The sequence below is a fragment of the Gasterosteus aculeatus genome, chromosome 6, assembly GCF_964276395.1.
Source record: "Gasterosteus aculeatus chromosome 6, fGasAcu3.hap1.1, whole genome shotgun sequence".
Lineage (NCBI taxonomy): Eukaryota > Metazoa > Chordata > Actinopteri > Perciformes > Gasterosteidae > Gasterosteus > Gasterosteus aculeatus.
This window is the reverse complement of record NC_135693.1, coordinates 9,629,452-9,642,126: the sequence shown is the minus strand read 5'-3', so window position 1 is coordinate 9,642,126 and position 12,675 is coordinate 9,629,452. Positions and strand designations below refer to the sequence as shown.

The 12,675-nt window shown below is 42.9% G+C and overlaps 1 protein-coding gene across 1 annotated transcript in view; it reads right to left on the bottom strand.

Annotated features, from left to right (window-relative positions):
* Positions 1-6,592, bottom strand: part of slc35f3b (solute carrier family 35 member F3b) — a 38,620-nt gene extending 32,028 nt beyond the window's left edge. Inside the window, exons 1-2 of the mRNA XM_040179569.2 lie at positions 6,341-6,592; positions 5,339-5,553 (exon numbers count right to left, since the gene is read on the bottom strand). Of these exons, the coding sequence (XP_040035503.1) occupies positions 5,339-5,553; positions 6,341-6,438 (313 nt within the window). The 5' untranslated portion in view covers positions 6,439-6,592. The remainder of the gene's footprint in view (positions 1-5,338; positions 5,554-6,340) is intronic.
* Between the last annotated feature and the right edge of the window lie 6,083 nt (positions 6,593-12,675).

The window sequence follows — 12,675 nt, the reverse complement described above, 5'->3', positions numbered from 1 at the left end:
CATGTCTGCGCTCACTGTCCTGACTGCTTTAAGCTGAATAAGGCAAGTCTCACACTTTATGCAAGATAAATGCAGTTTGCCCAAGACCTGCTCTTCTGTGGCCAGCGCAGACAGAGATGTGCTCTATTTAGCCACATCCGTCTGTGGATTAATTACGCTGAGGGAGGGTCATCCTTTCACGGTTTCTAATTAACAGCACATGAAAGAAGTGAGGAGTACAAAAGGGCGACAGCAGGGCAAGATTTTGGCTTTCAGCTCAAACAAGAAATAATTAGCACATTGAAGATACAAGATTATAGAACTGCAGCCATGATTCAATAAGCGACGGTCTCCAGGGCTCATTCTGAGAAACGCAAGCACACTATCCACTTGTTTCAGATATCACAGATGCTAAATGCTAAATGTTTACCTCTCCATCAAGCAAAGTGTCAAGAAGTATCTAACTCTGAACTAACACTGTATGTTTCCAACAATAATGTTTCAAACCCCATGAATTGTCTCGTTGGCTCCTCAGCAACTGCCCCTCGCTCCGTGGTGACCTCCACCCGTCTGTCTGACAGCCGAGGGAGGCGAGACTGACACATTCGTTCTTGCTCTAATTGGTGGAGCTGCTTAGCAGCTCCTCTAGTCCAGTGGGCAGAAGCAGGACTTCAGGAGCAGGTGTCTGATGATCTATGCATCCTCTTCAATTATAGATGGGATGTTACGCAACAGAAGCTGCTTCTCCTCCACCACTGGAGACGGCACAAACGCCCAAGATCGGCAGAACGCTAGGAATGTTAAAACAGCCTTTTTGAAACTAGTGGGGAATGATTCAAGGACTGATTCTAGACATGTCTAACAGAGCAGCTGGCTGGGGTTTCAAAGACACTCCGGCCTCATATGCTGTGTGTTTTTATGTTAAATCCCAGGGCCAATTTCCTTGGTATGGCACCAAATATTTACTAATTCTTTTTTTTTAAATCAGGATAAGCCCAAAAGCCAAGGTCATAATGTATTCTGCATTTAATGATGTGCTTGATCCTTTCATTGCTGACTTCCAGTCCCTTTAGGATTAACTGAGACAGAGAGCTAGTTAAGTTCAGTACTCGTACACTCCTGCAGAGCGACTGGTACCACTCCCTGTTTAAAGGATAATAGTGGGTCAGGACTGTATGTCAGCTGCTTCCCCCGTATGCTCACATAACTCATTTACATACAATATTAACAATATCATGATGCTTGAGGCCTCCTGTATGCATTATTAAAGAAGAACATTGGGGAGATGCAACTCTGCAAGGTAATGAATTGTTTATGTAAATGCTCTACTGTTGTCTCCATTTCGTTTTGCTTTGTGTAACATGTGTAACATGTGTAACATGTGTAAATGTGCGTGTATGTGCGACTCTGTTTACATACAAAGATGATCTTGCACCCTTGACTGAGGATCAGCTTGCATGGCTTGTTGTTGCAGCCATTGATTAGCTGATCTTAATGAATTACTGATTTTTTGATGATATATGGCTGAAATGCTTGTGATGATGTAATATAACTATATTTAGACATTACCTGAGCACAGTCAGGTGTGCGTTTGGGCTAGAGAGCGGAACAGCAAACCATTTCCAACCGCATCACGAGATAAAGCAAGTTTTCTGTTCATGGGGACTCTTATTTACTTTTCTGTTGTTGACAAAGTAATAAAAGTAGAAAGTGACAATATGAAAGAATGCGCTCCTACACTTGTTCCAGTTCTGTGCACGCTTGTACCGTGGCTTGATCGCATCGGATACAGAGTTGATCAAGTTTGGAGAAGTTTCACTTTCAGTCAAATATACACAATGAACACAGAGAGCAGAAGGATCATAAAAATGTTCTTGCACTCACTGAATCAGTGAAGTTAAACAACAAAAATGCCAGTATTATTATTTCATTATGCCTTCTTATCTATGCCTTTATGTCTTCAAATAAGATCATTAGTCTAGGACTCATTTGTATTTGGGGGTGTGATTGAGTGGCCTTTCACACCCGGCTGTGGATTATTCTTCAAAGAGAGCGGCGGTCGTGGCGGTATGATGAAAAGGCACGAGCGGTACCCTTCAATCCCAATCCAACTTCTTCATTGCATCAAAGCGTAAGGCTTTTTCTTTGATGATGGAGACGCGGATGTGTTTTTTTCTAAATGATTATTACACCCTGGTGTTGATGCAGAAAGAGCTCTTGCTCATTGAGTTTGAACCGGACATGCCGGCTGTGTTCTTTCCTTCTTCTCCTCCACTCCAGCTGAGGTGAAAGGTGTCAATATCATACGCAGCAGAGACCTCGGTCATCCCTTCCAGCTGTCCTGTTACTGCCAACAGTGAATCTGTACATGTGTTAATAGGCTCCGTCGAACCTTCCCCACTGCTGCACCTCACAATCCGCAAAGCCTCAACTAAAAATATGATGTAACCTCACATTTGAATTAGCACCAGGGGGGATGCTACATTTGCTATTCATAGTGCGAGTGAATTAGGAAAAGAATAGTTTGTATGTCTGACAAACGTTTCGCTTGTAAGTGGAACTTGATCAACCTAAATGCTCAACATCCCGGGCAAAGAATCCTGATTCTAGAAAAGGCTGAAGAAGAACATGCCGAAAGACATTCAATTCAAGATTATTTTGAATGCTATGAGCTAAAACTTATGTCCTAGAGGAATCCTTTTGCAAAGTGATGACACGCTCATTTCAAAAATAGGTCTTTACATTCAACTATTCCTGCAGTTGAATAGCTAATTACCGCTAATTACATAACCTGCAGCAGTGATATCAAATTTAATTTATTTTAAGGCAAAATGATAATCCATCTGCAAAAAGGACATGCATTTATGTTTTATTAATCACGTTGCGTGTTGTACAGAGTTCATCCTCCATGGTAAATGGACATAAGTAAGATGAAATATAACCACTTTATGGCAAATGTTCCTTGCTGCTTGTTTTGTTACAAATCGAAACTCCATAGGTTCAAAGAAACAAAATAATAGACGGAAAAAGAAATTACTTTTTAAAAATGAAAGATATGTATATCTCCTCTCTCTCCAGTAACCTTTCTTCAGTGACTGTTAACACGTATTCATTGTGGAAATGCTTCTAACATGCTTTATTTGTCATGCTATCTCTTCTGTTGCAAGAAAAGTCTGATTGTGAAGAAAATGAATCTACGTTGCGCTTGATTCATTACCTCAGTAAACATTGTGAACATTATTTTATGGTATTAATCGCCAGTTCTCCGCAAAACAGCATATATTTATTCTTTAGTAAATGATGGTCCCGTTTAGAGAAAGAAAAAGTCTGAACTTGTTTGCAATAAAACTAAATGGTGATCAACAAAATGAGAAAAACTCAAGGCTGCAAAACTGTGCTCCAGAGAACCAATGGGTGATGTCAAGGTGACTACGTTCACTCCTTAAATACACTTTATAACAACGTTCAAACAGAAGACCCTGCAGGTACGTAGCAGTCTGACACGGCCTGAAGTGAAAGGGAAAAACCTGCTGTATCATTCACTCCTATCACACACATCAATTCCGTTTTGAATAAATCAATGACGTGTTTGTGATGCCTGCGGTCTCATATTCAGATGACCCATGAAGTCGCACAGCTAACACACTACTATCCCCACTTCTCTTTCACTCCGCTTGTAAAAAAAAGTGCACACGTGCCTATTTGGAGAGGTCGGTTAATGGAACCAACAGGCATGTATTTGCACCACACCGAGAAGTACTCAGCCTCCCACCTCTCTTGAAATTGGCTGCCTTCTGCATCCGCCCTCCCATCTTCAGCATTTAGACAGCGCCATTGCCCCAGGAGGATGCGGGCGAATCGTGTTCTGCTAACTACTGTAGGGGGTTTAGAATGAAATTACAACAATGTGGGTTTGGATGATTAAAATCGACTCTGTGTATAACCAATAATTTCACCACCAATGAATGGAGGAGTTGTAGCACCACGATGAACACACGGCGAGGAATATCTCCGAGGCAACAGTCCAACTCATCATGAAGTCTTATAACTGCACTGCAACTGCTTTCATCAAAACGCTGTTTCAGGGGAGAGACTACACTATGACTAAAGTAACGCCGGCTATTTAAATGGGTTTCTTTTCACGACATCCTCATTGCGTTTTGAAATCAAATCCACAGATCATCTCCATTACCATGAAGCTGTCTCGTGAAGTCTGCCGTTTTCCGATGATATTAACAGGCATAGGAATTTTAAAGTGGCCTTGCAGCTGTTTAATATTGCAGACACCCACATGAAATGTACAAAATGTTCCACCGTCAACCAGCTAACGCTCATCAACCACCGAAACAGCCCAGAGTAATAAGACAGACACACACACACAGTTTGATGGCCGTTGAGACGGCGGTTCGTCCCCACGCCGCCACGGAATGAGGAAGATAGATGAAGACACGCAGCAAGTGAAGCAGGACTGTAATCCATCCGCAGCAGAGATGATGCAGAGAAAGCAAATGAGAGGGGAAATAAAAGCTTCTTTGACCACTTTTTCTTTTTTTCTCCCAAAGAATCAAGCGCTTCGAGGCACACTCTTAGAGTCTGTCTCCGAGCTCAACAAACCCAAACTCCGCAGCAACTGCGAGCTACACCGATGCTTCAGTGACCAAACTGTAATGGTAAAAATATAATGATACCATAATGTTTTATTAGATGAATGTCTCAAGCCAATCATGACTTTAATTCTGAGGAGGTTCCACGACACCAGCTGTGTGGGAACCATCCGAGCAGAAGAATCTCAGAGCACCTCTTCTCTTTGATCCCATTTGTCTTTGCATAACATGTCTGCGTGGAGGAAGGAGAAGGTGTGGAGGTCTCCAGCCATGCTCCTAAATCTAATCAAACATCTGTTGTAAGCGCCTCGAGTCTTCCTTCGGGTCTGGGACCTCAAAACCAGAGTGTTAATCCTGTCGAAGTATAAATACATCTGTGTTGCTCTCAAACATTAAGAAGAAGCTTGCTGCTGCCTGTCGATGTACAGCTGTTGTGGTCTTCTTCTTCCTTGCAGGAAATAAACGGAAAATACAACTTTGATTCACAAGAGACTTTATAACTGATTCCCGATTGCACGAGAAAATCTTCCACTACGAAACATATTCTGTGGAAACGAGCATGGCACACGCATTACTACATCCCAGTCATCCGTACTCGTGTGTTGTCGGAGTGTCTGTGTCAGATGTGGCGAGGAGTAATGCACTGTGTGGGCGCACAGTGCATAAACAGGCTACTTATAGCTACTACATGCAGCGTGTACCACACTATGGAGTCACAGACGTTAGCAGCTCCATATGCATGCAAAGTGACTCACTCTTGTAGCTGGCACTCCAAGGCTGATATCCATAATAGCCGGTGATTCGCAGTATTCGCTCTTCTATGGACGCGCTGTTGATGTCCTCCACGCTGCGCGAGGACTTGAGGTCCTCTTTGATGGCTTCGTCCACTACCAGGTACTTGAGCTGTCTGAGCTGAGGGCTGATGTCCGAAAGCCTTCTCGGGCTCACATCGGGGGACTTGCGCATCCCGCTGGGAAGAGAGGAACAAGAGGGGGCCGGTGTCACAAGACCAAAAGCGAGAGGGAAACGGAGCCTGCACAACTGGTGTGTAATATTGATAAGACGAGAGGTTATTATTGGTTGAAGCAGCGCAGCAAGTGTTGTTGCTGTGCTCCACGGAGGCGCTGTGGGCCCCCTGCAGCTCCTCTCTTGTAAATCATCATCCTCCACTGGCCCCGAGTCCTCGTTACAACTCTGTGAAAGACACTGAGCGGAAGAGACTGCAACCGAAGCAGTGAGCTACAACTCCCATCACATAGGCTTCTGGGCATCGGGAAAAAAAACAATGAATCGACCAAGAGGGTTTTGTCGAGATGCACTTCTTGTATAGGCACTGGAGCAAAAACTGCGCGCAGCCCCACAGACTACACAGTACTCTAAATATAGTCTTTATATTGTACATTGATTGTATTTTTGCACGCAGCAAGTAAGATCAAAAATGGTAATGGATGTTGCACAAATGAAACTCGCTCGCTATACATTAAAAAAGTAGCACAGTGCTGACCTGCTCTGAAGCCACTGACCCACTCGGACTAAAGCGGTGTGTAAAGACCCCCCCACCCCAAATGTGCTGCCATATCCCGATTACAGCCTGCACCATATTTAAAACAACTATTCATTATGTCGAAATAAACATCAGTCATTATTTAAACCATCCAAAGCAATACCTGATATTTCTGCACCTTTGTGCGATTAAATCAATACGTAATCGAGTGAGCAACAGGTGCGGCGCTGCCCATTAAGTTGGAAGGTCTTACATGGGCATCAAAGAAGTAGGAGGTCCGAGGTAGCACATGCAGTCCCGGTGCGGCCGAGCGACCCGGTCCCACACGGTGCCCTCTCCATCACCGTACATCCTCAAGGCCACTGAGCAAGGCAGCTACTGCGAAACATCAACCGCGGGAGACAACTAGCATCGCGCTGCTCCTTTTCACTCCCCCCCTCCCGTCCTCCCCTCCCGCACACACATATGCCCGCACCGGCCACTACGGCGCGGACTGTTTCAGCACGAGGAAGCTCCGGATGTGGCTGCCGGGTCCTGAAGGCACCGCAACAGCGCCATCTACTGGACGAAGGGACCAACGTCATCATCCTCGTTTTCTGTGTGTGTGTGTGTGTGTGTGTGTGTGTGTGTGTGTGTGTGTGTGTGTGTGTGTGTGTGTGTGTGTGTGTGTGTGTGTGTGCGTGTTTGCGATGAACGTGCATTTTAACGTGCACGTTAGCAGCAGTGTTTTTTAGAATTGGGTGTCTTTCGCTGACTTGACAAAAAAACTCCACAAGCTGATCTAAAGCTGATTGAATCAAACCCTTAAAGCACACACCAAGTCGTAATTAAGAGAAAATATATTTATTTCATTATGAAATAAGATATTTCTTTTGTTCTTTTTCCTTAATCTGTCTCATTCAGATGGGCACGGCTAGTCCTCTGCCTCAAGAGAACAAAGACATAACAGTAGTTTTAGTTATAATTTAAAATACAAGACAAATGAAAAAGGGAGAAATGTGAGATCTTATCTTGATAATATCAGCATCTGTGAAACAACAGAGCTCTTTTATAGTGTTTTATTTTGCTTCCATAATTTGTCATATTATTTTTTGGGAAAGACAGACACTTCTTGTAATTCTTTTGTTGTTGTCACATTTCCGAGAAAGGATTCTCCTTGTTGTGAGGAACATCACGGATAAAAGTGTACAACATATCAACGCCGTTCCACACCGACTTTTTAGACGACTCACAGCCCACTGGGTTCCTCTTTGGTCTGTTATTTAAGGTCAGTCGAATTAAAAAATTAAAGTCTGGCTGCACAGAGGTAGGATTGATACAGTAGAAATGTTGTTTCTATCGAATCCTCAGATCCTCAGTTACTTACATCCAATCAAAGCCACGCTTCCGGTAATGGGTTCATTTTCTTCGCTGGTAACATCTACCCGGAAAATACATTTCCAATAACTGTCTTTGTGTTGAGAATTGTGAACTGTGCAATAGTAGCAGCAGATTTTTTGATGAATCAATGAGTATAAGATGAACCTCTGCCACCAGATGAGCCTACATGTTGTTAAAACAATGAGGAAGAGACAATACAAAGTTGGTGTAGTGTTTCCCAAAGCTCCCGGGTCTGGATTCCACTGCTGCACTGCGTCAACACACGACCTCCTGACTGTAGGAGAAGAAAAAGTGATTGTACACCCACAGCTTTACCGTCCACGCAGTGTGTTTGTGTGTGTTTGTGTAGGTTCAGGTGTGATAGAGTTTAGTCATCAATAGCTGGGTCAATAACTCGTATCGGCAGCCTCAGGGGAGAGAGGATCAGGTTCATTTTGCATAATGCACCTCTCAATTTGACTGCTCAGCCAAAGTCAAATCAATTCTCCCTGTTCCACTTTTGGCTTCACCCAAACTGAATAATGCGGACACTTTCCCATGTGAGACACAGACCATGAATAACAAAAGAATCGATATCAAAGGAATGTTTAAGTCTTCCACTGCCGGGCTGCACAGCCGTCCTTCGCTTCCTTCGCTTCAGCCGTCGTTATCTACAGGGCTGCTCTCCGTTCCAAATGTGTGTCAGAGATAAGGGGAAGGTTACGGCAAGAGACCCAGAAACATAAAATGAACAGTCTGAAACGCCACAAACTGGTGAAAGGAATAGAGGTCCAAGGGTTATTTTTCGAAGCAAACGTTGTAGAGTTTAGAGCGACTCAGTTGCGTCGTGTGTCCCGATCAGTCAGCAGGCACAACGTGTTTTTTGAGAATAGAATCACCTTATTAGAATGCAGCTATTATTAACGTTACGCCGATGCTGTTACACGTCAACAATGCTGAAACAGAACTTCAGACGTTTCTCACGGCAGACCCGTCAAACGCAGTGTAATTAGTCACAGCGTTCTGTGGTGTTGTGGCTGCTGGCTCACAGGCTTTACCAACGTGTTTTGGTATTAATCACTTTCATATAACAAAGGCCCATGACAAGTAAACTAGAATGAGATGAAATTATTTGTTCCACATGTATGAATTGAGTAACTTTATAATTGGAAAAGTGATCCCATCTTGATGGTAAGATACAGAACGCAGGCTCTGCTGTGAACAAGCGTCTCGCTGAGTGATGAAAGCGTCGCGGCGAGCGAGCAAGCACAATGAGGCGGCTAAATGGAATTCTGATATTATTCATTTTGTTATTCACGACCCACCGTACAAAATGTCTTCTGTGGAAATGGCTTTTTTTTCCTGAGGCCCATTTCTCAGGGGAGCTCCAAGGCTGTGAAATCATGTGTGGAAAAACATAATACGAAGAATGTTTCTATTCTTTTCTCCTCAGCATATGTGTCATATCATATGTTTCTACCGTGGTAAAATGGGTGAGAGAGCAGGATTACACTTTGACGTAACCTTCCCTTTAGCTTTCCTGTATTCCTTAAAAACACTTAAACTTAGGCAGAAAAAAAGCCTGTGTTTTATTAACTTTATTTCAAATTATTGCTCTCACCCTTCAGGGTCTTACGAGTTTTGTACGATTTAAATAAGTATGATGTAAATCCTTTCTCATCAATATTTAATGCGGCCCTCAGCCTGGAAACAGTGGATGAGGCCTCTGCTGATTGGCCAACGCAGGGAGGGAATTGAAACCCTAAGCATAAGTAAAACAAGGTCACATTCATGTGAATACTGTGTATATAGTTTGGGAAGCATTCTATACTCATTACTCAGCATTTAATTAGCAACTTTTGTATTTTCATTTGCCGACATGAGGAACTATGTTTGGTTATAATCCACAGGGATGCAACAAACGTTATTTCAGCCAGAAGGAGACGTAACCTTTACGGAGTCGGCACCCTGCAGTCCCAGGGGCCTCTGTGCTTTCTTTAGGGTATGCTTGTTATTCAGCTGCCATTATTGGTAAGGTTGACACACAGCTGGAGGGAAGCCACAAGCTCTGTGGATGAGCGGAGTCAGAGGACCCGCTGACGCGATCATGTGTCCGCATCGGGAACCGCTTAGCGGCCGAGGCAAACGGCTCCATAGGGAGAAAAACAGGCCCCTTTCTGGTCTGATTTCCAATTTTTGATGGTCCAATTTCATTTTTGCTGACAAATGATAAAAATATATGAGGACAGTCATAGAGGTGTCCCCGACTAGTCACTTCTTTGATTCGATGCTATTGAAAGACACCTCTCTGAGGAGGAAAATACCACTTCATTGGGGCTTTACAGCTTTGCAATAGATAGAAAATGTTTTAACACATAGATGATAAAGTCAGCTCAGCTCTTAGACATCAATTATATTTAATCATTAAACTCGGGTCCCCTCCGATTGAAACACATTACTTTTGACTGTAAGACATCCACAGCCATGTCAACGAATAAACCATGTCATTAAATTGCAAATCAGAAGTAGGTTTCTTTTCCTTTGACGTAATTGAAGCATTATTTCTTATTGGAAGGAGAATCTGTCCATGTTTCTTGACATAAAAATCCTTCTGCTTCTTAGTCAAAGTTTACCACTCCTTTCCTAGCATCCTATTTTGACAAAGGGATTTGGAGTAATTGGTCACACAATGTTGGCGAGGAGAAAAGTCGGCACCACGGTTCTCTAAGTCCCGAGATTTGTCTGAAATTCAACACGTGAAACCAGTGATTGCTTCTTCTGAATATTCATGACCAATTATTTTGGGGTGTGAAGATTTGACAAGGACAAGACTTTGCAAATCAGGCTATTTTGAGGTTATTGGGAAAGCACTCTGATGCCGTTAGTTAACTCACGTGCCATTCGTCAGTGTTGTTTTTCCATGCACTTAAGATTTGATTGTAATTGGATTGGTCAAAGGAACACGGCTATTTGCATTTTTACATTAAGGGACATTCTTGCAGCATTTTCACCGCTGTATAAATCTTCCAATCTGAAATGACTTGTGGGATTCTCAAGTATACAATATAGAAAAAAATCATGCATGTTGCTGCTTCATTTCCAAGAATTATTTATGTCATCTTATATATTACACTGATGATGCTTCGACCTGCGATGGCTTTTGTCAGACGTCAGAACACCCGAGAACATCTCCCGTTACCCTTTTCACTCATTCATGTTTATTGCAAATGATAAATGTGCCTGTGCCGTCTTCGTATGAAACACAAAGGGTGCCCACAGTGAGTCATGATGTTCTTTAAACATCACACGTTGCAGAGATGGAGGTTTCACCGCAGAAAAAGAGAGAAGGCCTGCAGCGTCAATTCTCCCCTCCTTCGATCCTCTCCTTCCGTCTTCTGGTCCTGTCAGTTTGTCTCCACTCGTATACATTCAAGACGGCGATAACTGGGGCAGCGTTTGCGTCCCGCTGAGTCTCTGCTGGCGAATGCATGCACATGTATGCACATGCTTTTAATGCCAAGGAAATGTTGTGCACAACCGCAGCCTAAAATGTGTATTTCCATGTCTCATTTGGGTTATTTCTTGGGCACACTAGCAAAAAACCAACCATATAATCACATCACATGTAATCAGCTCTCCTTTTAGTGCAGCAAAAAGAAAGCGTCGGGTTTGCAGCAGTGAGGGAGAGCGCTCACATAGTTGGTGGAGGGGAATGTTTGTGCCTGAGGCCTCCTGCGTTCCCGTAGTCCCAGTTTGTGTGTCGGGATATAAATAGAGTTGCTCCACCACCAGAAAGTGGTGCTTTAGGTTAGATGCCAGTCGGGCCTCTGTCCGGTGTGACCTCTGAGTCTCTGGACCACGGAGCACAGGAGGAGCATTCCTGCATCAATGGACTTGTTGTTGAAACTTTACAGAGGAAATGTCAGGCAGTTTCATACATTTTTCTGTAGTTCGTGATAGTTTTGGGCTTTGCTGAAGTGGGTGTTTGATGAGAAAAAAGAACATTGTGCTGAAACACATGCCTCAAATGTAAGCTTATTTGGCTAAAGGCACATCGGGACCCCTTTAAGAATCACTTCAGAGTGAGTGTAATGATGTATTTATCACTTTCAGCCTGGAAAAATATGAACAATTCCAGTCGCAGGATTTAAACGTGAGGCTGAACTCTTCATATTCACAGCTTTGGCTCGGCTAGTTTCCTTGTTGCATATGAATGATTCTCAAAGATCAAATAGAAATATTAATGATCAGGATCTGTGGGTACAAATACATTTCAGTTTGTTGGTGTGTAGAAATGGGTCTTCAGAGGTTGGTCGTGTTCTGCCCTGATACACTCCTGACTGACAACCTGTCTGCATCAACTGACAGTTGTGCTGTATGTACGTTTATGTGTGTGTGTGTGTGTGTGTGTGTGTGTGTGTGTGTGTGTGTGTGTGTGTGTGTGTGTGTGTGTGTGTGTGTGTGTGTGTGTGTGTGTGTGTAATTGAAGGCCAATAAAGGAGAAAAAAAAGGTTGGGGCACTATACATGATGTGATGTCCTTAAGTCTAGGTGTGCTTCATGGCCAAGTGCCAAAGTCATAAAAGTAAAAACCTTATTTTTGCATGCACTATGTTTAATTTTCAGCAAAAAGGTGCTCTCTTCTCTTCTAGGGAACTTTTTTTTACGTAGAAAGGTAAAGACCTGCAGAACACATAATCCATTCATTCACATTCAGCAGGGAGCAGATTCTCGACATGGAAAGTAAGAGCAGCAGCAGATTAAGTGTGTAGACACTCTTTGTAAATGTGTGGCTATTTCTGTTTTTGCATGGTTTTAATTAGTACTTTTTCATATTTCATGAACCTTTACAAACAACAATGTATTATGATATTCTTTTGCATGTATCGTAAATGACGCAGGGCTGTGCAGAGTGCATATTTTGTGTTCTATATTGAAAGGTGCAGCTTTATGTTGACCACTGACCATTTTATACTGTCCCTGGTTTAAATTTTACTTCTCAAATATTCTACTGCTGGGGCTCGCCTGATTAATGTGGACTATTTGTGGTGCACAAATCAAATAATCAGACTAATCAGATTTGTTCTGCTCTTCTATCCATTCTACCGGAGGTGGTTTTGCGTGCTGAAAAGCTTAGTGATCGTCTACGACTCCTCTCCTTAATGAATCACTTCTAAGGTAAATAAGATGTTATACAGTGGTAGCTCTGAATAATACACAGTAAAGCAAA